The sequence below is a fragment of the Babylonia areolata genome, chromosome 18, assembly GCF_041734735.1.
Source record: "Babylonia areolata isolate BAREFJ2019XMU chromosome 18, ASM4173473v1, whole genome shotgun sequence".
Lineage (NCBI taxonomy): Eukaryota > Metazoa > Mollusca > Gastropoda > Neogastropoda > Buccinidae > Babylonia > Babylonia areolata.
The window spans coordinates 47,751,974-47,770,475 of NC_134893.1; the positions used below are offsets into that span (position 1 = coordinate 47,751,974).

General features: G+C 44.6%; 1 protein-coding gene across 2 annotated transcripts in view; it reads left to right on the top strand.

Annotated features, from left to right (window-relative positions):
- LOC143292030 (transcription factor Sp8-like) overlaps positions 1-17,105 on the top strand; it is a 38,351-nt gene extending 21,246 nt beyond the window's left edge. Inside the window, exons 1-3 of one of the 2 annotated variants that reach the window (XM_076602199.1) lie at positions 1,468-1,779; positions 13,751-14,221; positions 14,967-17,105. In XM_076602199.1, coding sequence (XP_076458314.1) covers positions 13,793-14,221; positions 14,967-15,995 — 1,458 coding nt within the window. In that variant the 5' untranslated portion in view covers positions 1,468-1,779; positions 13,751-13,792 and the 3' untranslated portion in view covers positions 15,996-17,105. Of the gene's footprint in view, positions 1-1,467; positions 1,780-13,750; positions 14,222-14,966 lie in introns of those variants that run through there. The other variant, XM_076602198.1, reaches the window with a different exon arrangement.
- The last annotated feature ends 1,397 nt before the right edge of the window (positions 17,106-18,502 follow it).

An 18,502-nucleotide genomic window follows, 5' to 3' on the forward strand; every position in this document is an offset into this window, starting at 1 on the left:
CCCCTCCCCCCATACAGAGAGAGAGAGAGAGAGAGAGAGAGAGAGAGAGAGAGGCTGATGAATAGAACTGTCGATGTAGCACTGACTGCAAGAAATGAAAGATGGGCATAATGAGTGCTGACATGCAGCCAGGGTTTGACACGCTTTGAACCGCTTGTCAAGAGTGGGGAGGTGCGTTGGTGTATCTCTTTCTTTACTTTTTTTTTCCTCTCTCTCTCTCTCTCTCTCTCTCTCTCTCTCTCTCTCTCTCTCTCTCTCTCTCTCTTCGTTCTCTTTCTCGATTTCTTTTTTTTTTTTTTCGCTTTTTTTTTCTTTCTCCGTTTTTCTTCTTCTTTCTTTTTATACTTTCTTTCTTTCATCATTAATATATATATATATATATATATATATATGTATACCCAATAACCTCTTTGTTCCCCCTACCTACCTCCCCCATTACTTCAAAACGGCCAAGACATACTGGTGATCTTCTTCTATCATCTTCCCCCCCCCCCCAACGTCTCTCCCCCATCCCCCGCGCTCCATCATTCGTTGAGCTCATTCCAGTCATTCTGGTTTTATTTGAAAAGCATGTTCAGACACACACCTTGTGTGTGTGTGTGTGTGAGTGTTTGTGTGCGTGCGTGCGCGCGCAGCGTACATGCGCACGTGTATGTGTCCGCGCCAGCATGTATGTGTGTGTGTGTGTGTGTGCTATCGCGTGCAGACAGGCAGGTAGATAGGCAGGTGCACACACACACACACACACACACACACACACACACGCTCTCTCTCACTACATTGAGTCAATGTATGTGTGTATGTGTATGTGCGAGCGCGTGTGCGAGCATGTGTGCGCATGTAAGTGTGCGTGTGTGTCCGCGCCCACGTGAACGTGTGAGTGCAATGGTTTGTATATGTGTACGCTCTGGTATTTGTGTATGTATGTGTGTGTGTGTGTGGGGGGGGGGGGCGTTCCTACCTGCCTTTCTGCCTGCCCACGTCCCGTAGAGGAGGAACAGTCAAGAAAGAAGTCAGATTCCCAATGAGTCAAAAAAAAAATTTTTTTTAACCCAACTGACACCGTGACAAGTCGATGTCATCTTGCGTATGTTCTGCGCGACTGCACAGAATGAGGGGAAGGTGGCTTGAGGGAGGGGAGTGGGGGGGTAGGGGAATGGGAGTGGGTAGAACAAGAAGAAGGTAGGAGAAAGGGTGGTGTGGTGGTGGGGTGGGGGATGGTGGGGTAGGGGCAAAGAGTGGGTGTGGAGTAGGGTGGTTGTGATGGTGGTGGTGGTGAGTTGGAGGGGTTGTGGAGTGGGGTCGACGTGGTAAGGGTAAAATGACATCTCGGAATCATCACACGCAGGTAAAGAGCGAATGATTTAAAAAAAAAAAAAAAAAAGTCGAAGAAGAAGGAGGAGGAAGCCACTTATTACAACAGAGACAGAGACACCTGACAGGTCTTTGCAGTCCATAGGTCGGCAAAAGCTGGAGACGTTTCGTTTCTTCTGTCTGGTTCTGAATGGAAACAAGAGTTCGTTTAGTTTAAAAAGGTTTTTTTTCTCTCTCGATATCTCTGCCTTGTGTCTTGTTGTTTGCAGTTGTTTGTTGTTGTACCTTTGATGGAGAAGTGAAATAATGATTTGAGATTGAGAATAAGACAACGACGACGACAACAACAACAACAAAGGGAATTAAGTGCGTGTGACCAGAGGTCTACCCGAGGACTGTTCCTATAAACTAACGTCTCTTGGTTCTGCGAAGGTCTGAGAAAGAAAATCGTCGAGTCCGTGAGAGGTAATTGTTTTCCGTTTTGTTTTATATTGATGTCTCTCAGCATTTGAACGCTCAGTATTTTTAATCTAGCATGTCCTATTTACCTTTCTCTCAATCGTAAGTGAGAGAGGGAGAGAGTGGGAGGGAAAATGAGAGAGAGAGAGTTTAAGTTATATATATATATATATATATATATATATATAGAGAGAGAGAGAGAGAGAGAGAGAGAGAGAGTCTTTATTTTCCGACGGTGTTGACAAGGCAATTATTGGCACATTAGCCGACTTGCATATCTGTCGTTGTTTTCAGATACACACAAACAAACATATAAATAACACATGTGTATCTACACTCATATACTCAGTGTATATACATAACGTGGAGAACAACATGGAGAAATACTGAGGGAAACAAAGTCGCTCACAAATTATGTTCACAAAACGAGAAAGCTAGCAACACACTACACAAGGAATTTTACATACATACATACATACATACATACTACACAAGGAATTTTACATACATACATACATACATACATACATACATACATACATACACAAATAACAGGAATGTTACGCATCAATAACTCGAGTGTTAACCGTTGCGGAAACAAGCTAGAAAAGCACAACGAGCAAACATATAATTATACAAGATATTAATAAATCTAATTTGAAACACAACAATAAGAAATAGAAAAGGGAGCAAACAAGGCGAAAGGGGGTGGGGGTATGGACAGACAGACAGAGGGAGAAGGTTAGGTGGGAGGGAGGGAGAGAGAGGGAGAGAGAGAGAGAGAGAGAGAGAGAGAGAGAGAGAGAGAGAGAGAGAGAGAGAGAGAGAGAGAGAGAGAGATGGCATTGTGAAAGCGATAAGAAAAGTGGATAAGGTTTGGCGTTGGGGGAGGATGGTTTACGATTAGTGGGACACTATATGTACACACACACACACACACACACACACACACACACACACACACACACACACACACACACAAATATATATATATATATATATATATATATATATACCTCGGTATAGGTATATACATATACATATATACATACATATACATGTATATGTGTACACACACACACACACACACACACACATATATATGAACTGATGGGGAGGCGGGGAGTGGGGAACGGTAAAGCGCTTTGAGCAGTATTTCTGGAGAAATGCGCTATATGAATGTCCATTATTATTATTATTATTATTATTATTATTATTATTATTATTATTTTGTGAGAACGTAGACGTAGAGATAGAGAGAGAGACAAAGAACAGAGACAGAAGTTTACGAAATGAATTCTAAAACACAACACAACACACACGCACACACACACACACACACACACACACACACACACACACACACACACACACACACACACACACACACACACACACACACACACACTCACACACGCACACACACATTGCACATTGCCATCAAAACGTGGGCAATGAAACTTTTATCTTCCGCTTGTATATATGCCATTTCAATGTCTGAATGGTAGCAGGCATACTGAAGGAAAAGTGAGTCGACATGTCGAGACATGCAGTGATGAGAGAAGAGCACAGGTTATGATGGTAATAACGATAGAAAAAAATAATCTGTAGTTTTGATCTGTGTGTGTGTGTGTGTGTGTGTGTGTGTGTGTGCGTGCGCGCGCGCGCGCGCGCGCGTGTGTGTGTGTGAGAAAGAGAGAGAGAGAGGTGGAGTGTTGGAGGGAGTAGTGGGGGGGGGGGTGGGGGGGGGGAACATGGCGCTCGCGCGCACCTGTTCGTGCACCTGTGCGCAAGTGCACATGTACGTTGTTTGTATCAGTTATCATCATTTCGTCATATTTTCAATTTATATTACTTTATTAATTTCTCTACACCATGTTAATATATTTTACGTGTAGTATTTGCTATGATTAAACACACCGTCGCATGGTATCATATGATCTGTTTCAATCAAAACGTGTGCATAATCTTCTCACATGCTCGTAGGTATATTTTTTTGTAGAAACCCGTAGCCAGCACACTGATCGTATAGCAATCACATGTTTGTTACATTGTGTTTATTTATTTGGTTTTCTATTATTTATCTGTGTGTGTGTGTGTGTGTGTGTGTGTGTGTGTGTGTGTGTGTGTGTGTGTGTGTGTGTGTGTGTGTGTGTGTATTCATTTTTATACTGTAAATTGCGTTCACTTCAATTACTTGACTGTAAAATGGCGTGCAGCCCCAGTGATCTCCTAATCTATATTTTCGTCTAATTTTATTGTCCGTCGTCTGTTCGTTCTCTTTTCCATCAATCTTCTCTTTGTTCTCCGTGTTCTTCTTCTTCTTCTTCTTCTTGTCCTTCTTGTTCAGTCATTTTCTTCTTCTTCTTGTCCTTCTTGTTCAGTCATTTTCTTCTTCTTCTTGTTTTTGTTGTTGTTCTTCTTGTTTTCTTCATGTTCGTTTTCTTGTTGTTGTTGTTGTTCTTATTCTGTTTCTTCTTCTTCCTCATTGGTGACAATCATCCAGTAGTGATGTATGCCTTTATGGCCATAAACCTGTCTGTAACACTGATTGATTGATTGATTGATATGGATACTTATATAGCGCCTATCCTCGGTCAGAGACCAAGCTCTAAGCGCTTTACAAGCACGGGGTCATTTTACACAACAGGCTGCCTACCTGGGTAGAGCCGACTGACGGCTGCCATTGGGCGCTTATCATTCGTTTCCTGTGTCATTCAATCAGATTTCAGGCACGCACACATATACGCTCAGACAAACATGTAACATTTAACATTTTACGTGCATGACCGTTTTGTTTACTTACCACGCCATGTAGGCAGCCATACTCCGTTTTCGGGGGATGCATGCTGGGAATGTTCTTGTTTCCATAACCCACCGAACGCTGACCTGGATTACAGGATCTTTAACGTGCGTGTTTGATCTTCTGCGTGCGTGTACACACGAAGGGGGGATCAGGCACTGGCAGGTCTGCACATATGTTGACCTGGGAGATCGGAAAAATCTTCACCCTTTACCCACCAGGCGCCACCGAGATTCGAACCCGGGACCCTCAGATTGAAAGTGCAACGCTTTAACCATACGGCTGTTGCGCCCGTCAACATGACGCTTGGCGGCTTGTCGTGAGTGCACATTGTGCCCCCTGTCCCACCTGTGACAGTTCTGTTAACAATGCGCATGGATTACGTAGTAGAACTATGCCTCTCAAGGTGTCCTATGCATAAAGAAATCAAGTAAGTCCTTAATTATGTGGTTGTATGCACATATTGATGGAATCGTCAAACAGAGACGCTGATCACGTGGCTAGCACATACAGCGTCACAGACAGGTTTTCCCGTGATTCTCCCCACACATTTCTTTGGTTGCTATTTTCGTCCGTCTGTCTCTTCATTCATTTGTCTGTCTGTCTGTTCGTTTTTTCTGTCTGTTCTGTTGTCTGTCTCTCTGCAAGAACCTAAACAATGAAGATGTTGTTGATGGTTCACTTGTCGTCTGGTTCCACAGTGACAATAGACGGACGCAATAGCCGAATGGTTAAAGCGATGGACTTTCAGTCTGAGGGTACTGGGTTCGAATCACGGTGACGGAGCCTGGTGGGTAAATGGTGGAGTTTTTTTCCGATCTCCCAGGTCATATGTGTAGACCTGCTAGTGCCTGAACCCCCTTCGTGTGTATACGCACGCAGAAGATCGAACACGCACTTTAAAGATCATGTAACCCAAGTCAGCGTTCGGTGGGTTATGGAAACAAGAACATATCAAACATGCACACGCCCGAAAATGGAGTATGACTGCCTACATGGCTTGTTAAAAAAAAAAAAAAAAAAAAAAAACAATAACCGGTCATACACGTAAAATGTTACACGTCTGTCTGAGTGTGTACGTGTGTGTACCTGAAATCTGATTGAACGACACAGGAAACGAATGATGACGCCCAGTGGCGGCCGTCAGTCGGTTCTACCCAGGTAGGCAGCCTGTTGTGTAAAATGTCCCCGTGTTTGTAAAGCGCTTAGAGCTTGGTCTCTGACCGAGGATAGGCACTATATAAGTATCCATATCAAAACTTTTCTCTGCACTACTTTTGTCAGTGACTGCTTCGTTATCTCCTTTCGTGTGCACTCATTCATCCACATCTGATTTAAATGATGGTAGTGATAATGAATGGCGTTGGTATTGCGCGCATTTCTCTGAGTAAATTTAGACTCAATGCACTGGCAATCAATTGCCCATTCACTCGCAGCCACGCCCCCAAAATGAGTATCCATACTCAGCCATGCACACACGCACCCATGTGCAACCCCCCCCCCCCCACCCCCACCCGCCAGCCCAAATAAACAGTGGGGAAAAATATTCTTTTATTCTTTAATATTGTTATCATTATTATCATCGTCGTCATTATTATTATTATTATCATTATTATTATTGCTGCTGTTGTTGTTATATGCTTGAGCAATTTATCCACTTTCTCCCAGTTAAATACGTTCACTCTGAAGGAAGGAACGAACGTCTGTAGTTATAATTATGTTCATTCACATAGTGTTAACTCCTTGGGTGACCTTGTCTTTCTATCCTTTTTTTTTCTTTCTTCTCCCTTTCGTTAGTTCGTTTGTTCTTTACATTATTCATACTACACCCATCCCACCCTACCACTCCACTGTCACTAATCTTCTTGAGTATAATTCCGTCTTCAAACCTATGGACGCTTGATTCATTTGCTGTTGTTCGGGCAAGAACACCCCAACGCTAGCCAAGGGGAAGAGAAAAAGAAGGATGTAAGGGAGATAATACCGACGTACACTCGACGATGGGAAGCACAGAGCCAGATTCCAATTACTGTGTAATAATGCTGATAACAACAACAACAACAACAACAACAAAATAATAATAATAATAATAACAACAACAACAATAATAATAATAATAATAATAATGAAGAGGAGGAGAAGAAGAAGAAGAAGAAAAAGACCTTTCTATCATTCTGATAGCAAACACTAGAATGTAAGAACTCTTAGCGCTCTACATCGCAGCGCCGACTGAACAAAACAAAATCCACAAAGGTAGGAAAGAAATAAAAGAAAATAAGAAAAATGGCATTATTGACAAGAAAGCACTTTAAACAGCTCAAACGTGCCAATACTTCTTTCAAGTCTCACACACACACACACACACACACACACACACACAGAGGGAGAGAGAGAGAGAGAGAGAGGGAGGGTCCAAATCTTTATTACACATCCAAAAACACAGAGTTATGCGCATGCCAATCATTCGTTTCCCTCCAAACTCACGACTTCCACGCGACTACTGCAAGCGTCAGCGACACTAGTAGCAGAGCAGAGTAACAAGTAGTACATCCCACATCCCACCAGCAACATCCTAGCGCCCCCCCCCCGCCCACCCCCACCGCCCCCACCCATCCTCACTCCCACCCCTACCCCTACCCCCCACTCCCACCCCACTCACTGCATCCAGACCACATTCGGTTTTTCCGCAGTCCGTAGTAGCAGAGAGGTTTTGAAGGCCTTCATTTGGGGATTGAGGTGATGACAGGCATTAACAAAAAAAAAAAAAAACCCTGCCGGCTGGCCTCTTCTGTTCGGGCCCTCCTGTTCAGCCTCCGCGGCTGATGGATGGGGGACGGGACAGAAGGTCTGGTGGGAGGGGGGGGGGGTTCTTTTGGTCTTCTGTGTTCTGTGGGGTCTTCTATGTTCTGTGGGATCTTTCTGGGCCGGGGCTGGGTCGTGTGTGTGTGTGTGTGTTAGAAGAGAAACAAGTGGCCGGCTTCTTTTTGGAGGAGGTTTGGTGGCGGTTCGTTTTTTTTTTTTGTTTTTTTGGTGATCTTCGTTTTGTTTTGTTTTGTTTCTTTGTTTTCTGTACTAAAAAAAAACAAACCCAAACAAACAAACAAAGAAAAAAAAACGAAAAAAAAAACAAAAAACAAAAAAAACGGGGGATGGGTGGAGGGGGGAGGGAGAAAAGAAATCCGCCTGTTTATATTATTATTATCTGTATTTGTTTTGTTTGTTTATTCTCTTTCTGATTCCTTTCTTAAACACTTTATTTTGTTATGCACGATTTATTCATCTTACCGTGTGTGTGTGTGTTTTTTTCTCCATTAAAGAAAATAATCTTTCTTTCGTCGACATTTTTTTGATAGCTGCCTGATTGACAACTATTGTATTTTCAAACTGTATTTTATCTTATCAAGTTCGTTTAGGCTGTTTATTTACCCCTCGTGATTACTATAAATCAGCTTTTTTTTTTTTTTTTTTTTTTTTTTTTTAATTGAGTTATTCAGCTTGCAGCTCTGATCGACTGGCTGCCCCGTTTCTTTCATTTTATCTATCGATCAATAAACCGCGCGCGCGTACTATATGTGTATATCATACTGGTGCAGTAAATGTGGAAAATGGGTGAGGCATTGGCCGTTGGGAAGGGTAAGTGAGTTTTGAACACACACACACACACACACACACACACACACACACACACACACACACACACACACACACACACACACACACACACAACACAAAACCCAGCTAAGGGTGGAGTGCTGGGGTATTGGATGGATTATGTACGTTGAATGAAAGCCTGAGTGCAAGATAATAAAAAAAAACAAAACAAACAAGCACAAAAAAAACAACAACATCAAAAACAAAGCAAAAACCGCTAAGCATTATTTGCTGATTCGGATTGTATGCATTTATATAGAAGCGAAAGACACTTTCGTAGTTGTTCTTACAGTTTGATAATTCCAAATAAAATATCCAAAGTCACATACATTCTTATTGAAACTTTTGTAACACATATGAAAAACTAAGTGTTTCGTTACTGCTTTTGTCGTTCATTGTAGAAGTCTATTTGTAAGAAGCACAGTCGACTGTCAGTTGCAGTCAGCATTATTCGTTTTCTTCCTCTTTTTTCTACCGTCATCATCGTCATCGTCCTCCTCATCGTCGTCGCCTTATTAGATATATCATGATTTAGAGCAAACGAAACCATATAACGAAGAAAAGATACAGAAGGACAGAGAGAGAGAGAGAGAGAGAGAGAGAGAAAGAAGAGGAGTAGGAGGAGGAAAGGAGGGAGAGAGAGAGAGAGATGAAGAAAGGGAGAGAAAGAGAAGAGGAGGAGGAAGAGGAAGGGAAGGAGAGAGAGAGAGACAGAGAGAGAGACAGAGAGATAGAGGAGGAAGAGAGAGAGAGGAGGAAGGTAGAGAGAAAGAGAGAGACAGACAGACACAAAGACAGGTGTATAAAGAAAGGAAGAGAGAGCGGAAGAGACGGAGAGACAGAGACAGAAAGAGATAATGATAACTATATTTCATTTAACAAGACTATGGCCCTATTTGAAAAATGAAGTATTTACTTTTTTTTTTAATTTGAATACTTTACAGATATAATCTAACTGCATGCATACACAAACAAAACTATGGTTCACCTGTCATAAAAGTTAGAGCCCCTCCCCCCCACAGAGAGAGAGAGAGAGAGAGAGAGAGAGAGAGAGAGAGAGAGAGAGAGAGAGGGGTTCATTATATTCTGTTCAGTAAACACTCTACAGACTTCATGATACTCAATTTCAGACTGAATTTTGCGAATAGTTCGCAGACAGGCAGCACACAGTCAAGCATAAAGAAGAGGTATATTAAGCATAAAGAAGAGGTATATTCTGTTCTGTTCTCTACAGAATTCGTGGTACTTACTTCTAGTCTGAATACAAAATACATTGAATACAAGAGAACAAGAGAGAGTGTGTGATTCAGAGTCAGGCATACAAAAAGACAAAATAATAGAAAAAAACAGAGACAGACAGACAAACAGACAGAGAGAGAGGCAAACAGAGAGTCAGACAGACAGACAGACAGAGAGAGAGGCAAACAGAGAGTCAGACAGACAGACAGAGAGAGTCAAGTAAGAGGAATAAGCATACATTTTTTTGTTTTTGTTTTTTTTGCTTTTGTTTTCCATACATCCAGCCCTTAAGACTTTTTGGCTTCACAACATGGAATATATACATAATACAGACAGATAGATAGAAACAGAGACGTAGACAGAGAAACAGAGACAACAGACAAATAGAGAGAGACACACACACTAACACGGAGTGAAAGAAAGAAAGACAGACAGACAGACAGACAGACATAGAAAGAGAAAACAAGAATTAACATACTAACGACATCGGATCCTATCTGCATACGAATTCGCTTTCTTGTGTTTTGTTACGGTTTCGTTTTTGCCCCCCCGTTTCTCTATCACTGTTATTAATATTATTATTATTTCTTTATAACGGCGCTCTCGGATGCAACAACCCACCCACCACCCCAACCCCACCACACCCCCACTGCGCCTACCACCCCCCATCCCCTGCCTAACCCTCCTCTTACTCTCCCTTCCAATATCCCCCCCGCCCCTTACCCCCTCTTCCCTCCTCCGGCCCCTACTCCCCGAATCTGTCTTCCATCCAGTGTCTTGGCAGTAACATCACATCAGTTATCTCAAGAAGGCCTCTTCTTCCTCCACCTCCACCTCCTCCTCCACCTCCTCCACCTCCTCAGCAACTGCCCCACTCCGGGGCAGCCTGGAAGGCGAGCGAAGGGGGTAATTGGTATTGAACGCCGAGGAAATCGTTAGCGTCACAAGAAACCGTCTCGAATCCATCTCCTTTGAACCCTACCATCTTGCTCCTGCTCGCTCACTCGCTGGCTGCGAAGGATGCCCCCCCCCCCCCCCCCCCCCACTTCCCTCCTACCCCGATTCTCCCCCTCTCTCTCTCTCTAACGCTTTCTCTCTCTCTCTACACACACATACACACACACAAACCCATCTTTCCAATCCCCCCCTCGCTCCCACTGGACTCTTCTCTCTCTCTCTCTCCTCTCTCTCTCTCTCTCTCTCTCTCTCACCCCTGTAATGGCACACACGGAACGAACGACGGGGGTCTAAAATTATAGGTTGGGTAGGGGGATGAGGGAGGGAGGGGAAGCAGAGAGGGAGGAACTGTGGGGCGGGGGTGGGGGTGGGAGGAGGGTGTGGGAAGAGGTGGGAATGAGGAGGGAGCAGCTAGAGTGGGTGAGTGGGTGGGGTTGAGGGGTGGTGGGTGGTGGTGGTGGTGGTGGTGGTGGACGTCGTCGTGATCAGAAGGATTGAGAGTTCGGTGGAGAAGGACGAGGGGGAGGATGGTGTAAAAAAAAAAAAAAAGAAAAGAAAAGAAAAGAAAACTAACTGGGAGAGGGGACGTAGTGGAAAGGGAAGGGGGCTCCTGGGACTGAGATAGAGAGGGGGGAGGGGAGGGGGTAGGTGGGTGGGATGAAGGGGTAGGGGGTAGGGGTGGTGTGGGGTGCTGTGTGTGAAAAGGCTGAAAAGCGTGCGCACGAACAGGAAGGATGATAGAAATCGCAGTGAACGTTTAAAATGAAACAAACCAGATAAATAAATCAAGAGATGAATACCTTAATAAATCAGTTACACCCAGAAATGATCCCTCGTTAATAACTAGTAACGCGTTTGTCGCGTGGCATGTTCTGGCTTTTTTTCCCTTTGTTTATTTGTTGTTCTTGAAAAATAAATAAATAAATAAATAAATAAAACCCCGGAAAGTTTCTGATGAGTTTGCATATAATGATGTTACTAATAAACACACCAAAATGAGGTAATGCAGAATACATAGAGATACAAATACAAATGATATGGATACGGATAATTTATTCATTACAGGCCAAGGCCCCTTAATTAAGGGATGTGCGAACAATTATCAATAAATGCAACATAATTTACAAAAAAACATAAGATATCGAAATCGAAAACAAAACTAATGCATTGACAATGGTCAGGAGTAACAGAACAATCTATGAATTAGTTATTTCTCTGAACTGAAAAGTCTTGTACAAGTACTGAGATAAATTACGTGCAAGAGTGACATCAGTACTCGACAACAGTATCAGTATCAGTATCAGTAGCTCAAGGAGGCGTCACCGCGTTCGGACAAATCCATATACGCTACACCACATTTGCCAAGCAGATGCCTGACCAGCAGCGTAACTCAACGCGCTTACAACAATAACATTCAACTCAAAATGAACAACTCCACCCAAACCAACATGAAAACGAAGACAAAAAAATAAATAAATAAAATAAATAAATAAAAATGAACTGACGGTGGTGTGAGGTTAAGAGAAAGATGACGACATAAACTCTTCAAATATAGCAGACTAGGTACCATTTGTATTCTCTTTTGAGGACGAGAATCAATTGTTTCGACCCCCTCGGGACTCGGCAGATAACTCGGCATGTCATGAAATACTGAATTATTTCCCATGGCAAGTGGCGCAGAAAGACCAGTCACAATTTGGTAGGTGCTCTCAATCACAGCGTGTGGAAAAAAGACACACAATCCACTGACATCCCGTGAAGTTGCCCAGGAAGGAGGATGATGTCAAGAAAAATATATACAAGTATAATCCCCCGAAAACGGAGTATGGCTGCCAACATGGCGGGGTAAAAGCGGCCATACACGTAAAAGCCCACTCGTGTACATTCGAGTGAACGTGGGATTTGCAGCCCACGAACGAAGAATACGACGATGCAACTAAGAAACACACACACACACACACACACACACACACACACACACACACACACACACACACACACACACACACACAATGTGTGTGTGTGTGTGTGTGTGTGTGTGTGTGTGTGTGTGTGTGTGTGTGTGTATTATAACAGTAACGGACAGAATGCCTCACCAGTTATTCCTCTTTGAACCTTATCCTTGGGGGGCTCACTCAAAAAGGATGCAAGGGAAGTCATAAATGTGTGCACATCATGAGTGGTCGGCACAGCTGTGTCATGATAACCCAAGCATTGTCAGGCAAAGGGGAACTTACACTTAATTAAACAATGTCCCACTCAGGTCGTCTCTCTGTTTGGAACAGAATAAATGCTGTATCTGTCCGCCCGTCAGCTTCTCTCCTCTGTTTGTGTCTTTGCCTTGCTCTGTCATTGTCTGTCTGCCTGCCTTTCTGTCGATGTCTCTGTCTCTGTCTGTCTCCCTCCTCTCTCTCTCTCTCTTTGTAATAGATGTAGATTAGCAAGGACAGATTTGAAAAATAGGCTATGCCTAAAATCTTGATCCTTGAATTAAAACGTTTTGAGTTCCGAGTTCTGAGTTCTCTCTCTCTCTCTCTCTCTCTTGTTTTAACATGTCCCGTGTTGGCTGAATTACGAATCCAATTTATTCCCCCCAAATATTATATATTATGTCCATGCTTACTTTGGCTATGTTTATTAATGGTATCTAACGATGAAAACATTATAAGTAGTTTTGCTACATATTTTTTTTTTATAAAGCACAGCAGTTAAGAGAGACACTTATTTCTCAGATTCGCTGATAGTTTGTTGTGAAAGACGTTGCGTTGTTTATATCACCAATTGCAATGACACATGTAAAACTCTGTTTTTACCCCCTATTCTTATGGGGCTATGGCCTGAATTGGATAAGCCATCTCTCTTTCTGTCTCTGTCTCTGTCTGTCTGTCTCTCTCTCTCTCTGCACACTGTGTCTCTGTTCGTGTTTTTCTGTCAGTCAGTCAGTCAGTCAGCTAAATATGCAATATGTCTGACCGTATCCCTTCTCTGCCTCAGTCAGTCAGTCAGTCAGTCTGTCTGTCTCTATCACACGTTTACCCGCTCTCATTACTTTGTGTATTTTTTGTTGTTTTGTTTTGGTTTGGTTTTTTTCTTCTACTTTCTCTGCATCCCACAAACCTTCACAACCACCACCACCGCCACCACCACCACCTTCCCCCAAACAAACGCCCTTTACGCTCACCACCATGACTGACCAAAGTCAGCAAGTCACCCGGAGTCTCTTTTTATAAAGGACAGATTCTATCTTTATTCTCTCCTTATCAGCATCATCATCATCATCGTCATTGTTCTTATCATTATTATAACCCTCATTATCACAAATCGCAGGACAGTAGCAGCCAGGCCTTCGTGGGAGGCACGCCGCTCGCCATGCTGGCCGCCCAGTGCAACAAGATCACCACCAACAAGTCCCCCCCGCCGCTGGTGGAGACACCCTCGGGCGCCACTTCCTCCTCCTCCTCTTCCTCCGCCGCCGCCAAAAGCTTCCTGCCCTGGAAGAAGGAGGAGGAGTCTCCCTGCAGCACCCCCGTGTCCGGCTTCCAGCTGACCTCCCCGGCACGTCTCCCGGGCTCCCTCACATCCCCGGTGCCTGTATCCATGCAGTCCGGGCCCCTCACCTCCGTCTACAGCCGGTCGCCAGGGCCCATCGCCGCGGGCAACGCCGGCGGGGCCGGTGGCGGCTACAGCGTGGGCAGCGGAAGTAGCAGCAGCGGCGGCGGCGGTGGTGTCGGAGGCGGCGATTTTCTGCACTCCGCTTCCAGCGCCTCTTCCTCCTCCCAGAGCGAGGGTATCTCTCAGGTTGGTACAGCTGGTGGTGGTTGTGGACGTGGTGGTGGTTTTGGTTGTGGTGGTGGCGGTGGTGGACGGTGGTTGCGGATGTAGTAGTGGTTGTGGATGCGGTGGTGGTGGTGGTGGTGGTTTTGGTTGTGGATGTGGTTTTGGTTGTGGATGCGGTGGTGGTTTTGGATGCGGTGGTGGTTGTGGATGTGGTGTTGGTTGTGGATGTGGTGGTGGTGGTTGTTGTTGTGGTGGTGGTGGGTGTAGATGTGGTTGTGGTGGTGAGTTTAGATGTGGTGGTGGTAGTTGTGGATGTGGTGGTGGTGGTGGTTGTGGATGTGGTGGTGGTGGTGGTGGTTGTAGTGGTGATGGTGGTGTTGCTAACAAGTTGTAACGTTTGCATCGTCGTTGTCGTCCATATTTTTGTTCACGTTGTTGTTGTTGTTGATTGTTGTTGTTGTTCATGATGATGATGACGATGATTCTTTTGTTGGTGTGTGTGTGTGTGTGTTTTGTTGTTGTTGTTGTATTCTGAGAAGGATGTCTGTATTATTGTTGCTGTTGCTGTGATTGTTGTTGTTGTCATAATGACGTCATATATGGTCACGGGGGAAGATGATAACGATGGTATTGCTGTTGTTATCATTGTTGTTATTACTGCTGCTGCTGCTGCTTCTGCTGCTGCTGCTGTTGTTTTCGTTGTTGGTGTAGCTGGAATGATGACGATAATGATGTGTAGAAACCCCCCACCCTCTTTGTCCCGCAGGCGGCCTTTCTGCAGAAGATGGAGAGTTCGGGGCTGGGCCACAACACCCTGCCTGGCTTCAGCAGCATGTACAGCCGCGTGTCCTCTGTGGCGGGGCACTACGAGCCCTGGCCTTTCCCCAGCATGTCCGTGCCCCCGCACACCACCGCGGCCCACCAGGGCCTCAAGACGTCTGCCGGTGACATGAACGTGACGGCCATGGCGGGGGCGCCCTCCTGGTGGGACGTGCACACGGCGCACAACGTGCACAGCGCGGGTGCCGGCAACTGGCTGACCGACACCTCCCTACACCCCCAGCTGGGCGTGTCCAGCTACGGGGACTACGGCAGCTCCCTGGGCCACCACCCCGCGCTGACCTCCAGCCCCGGCTCCCTGCTGTCGCAGGGCCAGCACCTGCTGCAGGACACCTACAAGAGTATCCTCCCCTCCCAGCCCGACCCTCTGGCCGCCGCCTCCTCCGTCACGCCCTTCTTGACCCGCTCGGCCCTCAGCTCCTCGCGCTCCTCGCGCCGCTACACGGGCAGGGCCACGTGCGACTGTCCCAACTGTCACGAGGCCGACCGCCTGGGCCCCGCCGGGGAGCACCTGAGGAAGCGCAACATCCACAGCTGCCACATCCCGGGCTGTGGCAAGGTGTACAACAAGACCTCGCACCTCAAGGCCCACCTCCGCTGGCACACCGGGGAGCGCCCCTTCGTCTGTAACTGGCTCTTCTGCGGCAAGCGCTTCACGCGCTCCGACGAGCTGCAGCGTCACTTGAGGACTCATTCTGGCGAGAAGCGCTTTGCCTGCCCCACCTGCAACAAGCGCTTCATGCGCTCCGACCACCTGGCCAAGCACACCAAGACGCACGCGGGCTGTGGCGGCAAGAAGGACGAGTCCGGCAGCGACACGGAGAACAGCCAGGACAACAGCTTCGCCCCCTCCCCCTACCACCCGCCTGCCGCTGCCGGCGCTCACGGCCTGGGCCCCGGGGGACACGGCCCCGCTTCCCCGCCCCTCATCAAGGAGGAGCCCAGGAGTCGATGATCAGCTGGGCGCTCCTGGGACCAGAGAGCTTGTTCCTTGCAGCAGTCTCCCTGCTACACGCCCACCTGTACCCTGAGGTGTTCAGGGAGACGGTGTCTGCTCAATGAAGAGTTCACCTCAAGATTTTGTTGTCTACTTTGTTCTGTCTCTCTGCGTGGGATGGGGGCTGGAGGGGTGTCGCTACACTCGCTACTTTGTATTGTTTCGTGTCTTGGGTCAAAATGAATGATTAATCCTTTTTTTTTCATTCATTGCGGGTGTAGACTTCAGATTCCGGATCAAAGAAATCGCCTTGAGTGTTTCGTGTTTTGCTCTTTGACTTTCCTCTGTGTTTACTTCAAAGACAAACTCACAATGAAGATCTCTGAATAAGAGAGACTGACTATGTTGATGAGAATTACTTGGCTGACGAGGAACACATCACTCAGTGCTGTAGATGCTGTTAGTTGCGGAGAAACTTACCTTCGCTAATCTGTTGAACAGAAAGGACATTTCTTTTGTTTTTGTTTTTGGGAAATCTGGTAATTCTTTTCCAGTTTTGAAACATAGTTTTAAAAAAAGTTTAAACGTAGAATCGACTTTGCATCGGGTAATCATTTTTAAACAGAGAATCCTCATGGCGTTTGGTGATTCGCGGTATTGTTTCAGACTAGCTCTCTATCTTCATTCATAAGAAAACAACTTTCTATCTTAGCCATGGACATGAAATATGACTGCAGCTTGTCACACCTGTAAATAGTTGTATGGTATAGATAGTCATGTCTGGCTGCATAACACAAACTTTTCCTTGTTCAGAACCGCAAGTTTTTGTGGCTCTTGTTTTCTCTCTCTTCTTTTTTTTTTTTTATCCCGTGTTTGCTGTCCTTATACTTCAACCTTACGAACGTGTTTTGTTTGGTACCAACGAAGTCAGCGCAACACTAAAGACATTGCAGTTTTAGTTCTCAGCACAATATCCTTTCTCTTTAAACCAAGTTACAGCTGGAGAGGCAATGCAATAGCTGAGTCTCAATAATTGCTGAGGTGTCAGGACTATTCTGTAAAAAAAAAAAAAAAAAAAAAAAAAAGTTCCCAAGCTAAGTGTAAATCCGTACGTTTGCCATGAACGTAGTTTAACCTTCACAACAGACTTTTCTATTTTCAACAGAAACAGTGCTACTTTTTTTTTTTTTTTTTTTGAAAGATGGATATAAAAACATACAAGCAGATTAAGATGTCTAGCGGACAAAAAAAAATATATTATACGTGCATAGTTTTATAGTAATTGTGCCCGGCGTTCTAGCAGTCATCTTTTTATTTATTTTTTTTAATCTATGTTTTTAGATTTGTCATATGTTAATTTATCTGAATATCTGGTTGTAAACAGATCACTTGGTTTAGTTACACTCCAACAAGTACGTTGGATTCTTCAGTGTATGTTGCATATTCTCAGCCGAATTTTGTTTCAATGCTGAAAAAAAAAAAATCAAAAGATTCTTGGAATCTTTTACTTTTGGAATCTTGGATTCTCTTACTTGGAAGCACAGTGACTGCTCAATTTGTTCACAACACACACACACACACACACACACACACACACACACACACACACACACACACACACACACACACACTGCACACACACACACACACTGCACACACACACACACACACACACACACACACACACACACACACACACACACACACACACACACACCACACACACTTTGCATTCATTATGGGTTGTTTCGCTTGTTAGAATAATGACTTCTCTATTACGAAGTCCTTTGGGTAATGTTCTGTAATTGTATTTAGATAAACGCTTTTTTTTCAATTTCCCCCCCGTCCTCCCTCATATACCCGGTTTCCCCCAACTCACCATTCATCAACATTCCCCACCCCCTCTTCTTAACGACGATACTCTAATGTATACATCAATACTCTAACAAAAAAAATAATGTCTTCAATCACCGATATGTGTGACGGGACATTAAAATTAACTAAAATTCACACACACACACACACACACACACACACACACACACACACACACACACACACACACACACACACTTTAATCATTTTATTATGTCATTCTTTTGCCAAACCAAGCTGGTTTACAACAAATAATTATTATTATTCTGTTCGCCTGCCTCTTTTCGGAGAACCCTCCCAGGATTCCATTCCAAATGATGCCAACTGCAAACATCAAAATGGTGTTTCCAAGTTGTTTTGTTCTGTTTACCATACACATTTTCTCTACTTACGTTAAATGAATGGTTTATCTGCTAGAGGGCAGATTAGATATTGAAAAAACATCATCACATTATGGTGACGGTGTAATCATTTCGACATGACTTTCATTGAAATATTGTTTTCACATCATATTGAAATACAGGTAATGTCGGTTTGGTGATAGTTTGTATGTTGTGTTTATGTTAATTGGTTACGTTACATTATATCTTTTGATGGTCCAGTATTGGAAAAGAAGAAGAAGAAGAAGAAAATTAGTGATCTTGTTACAG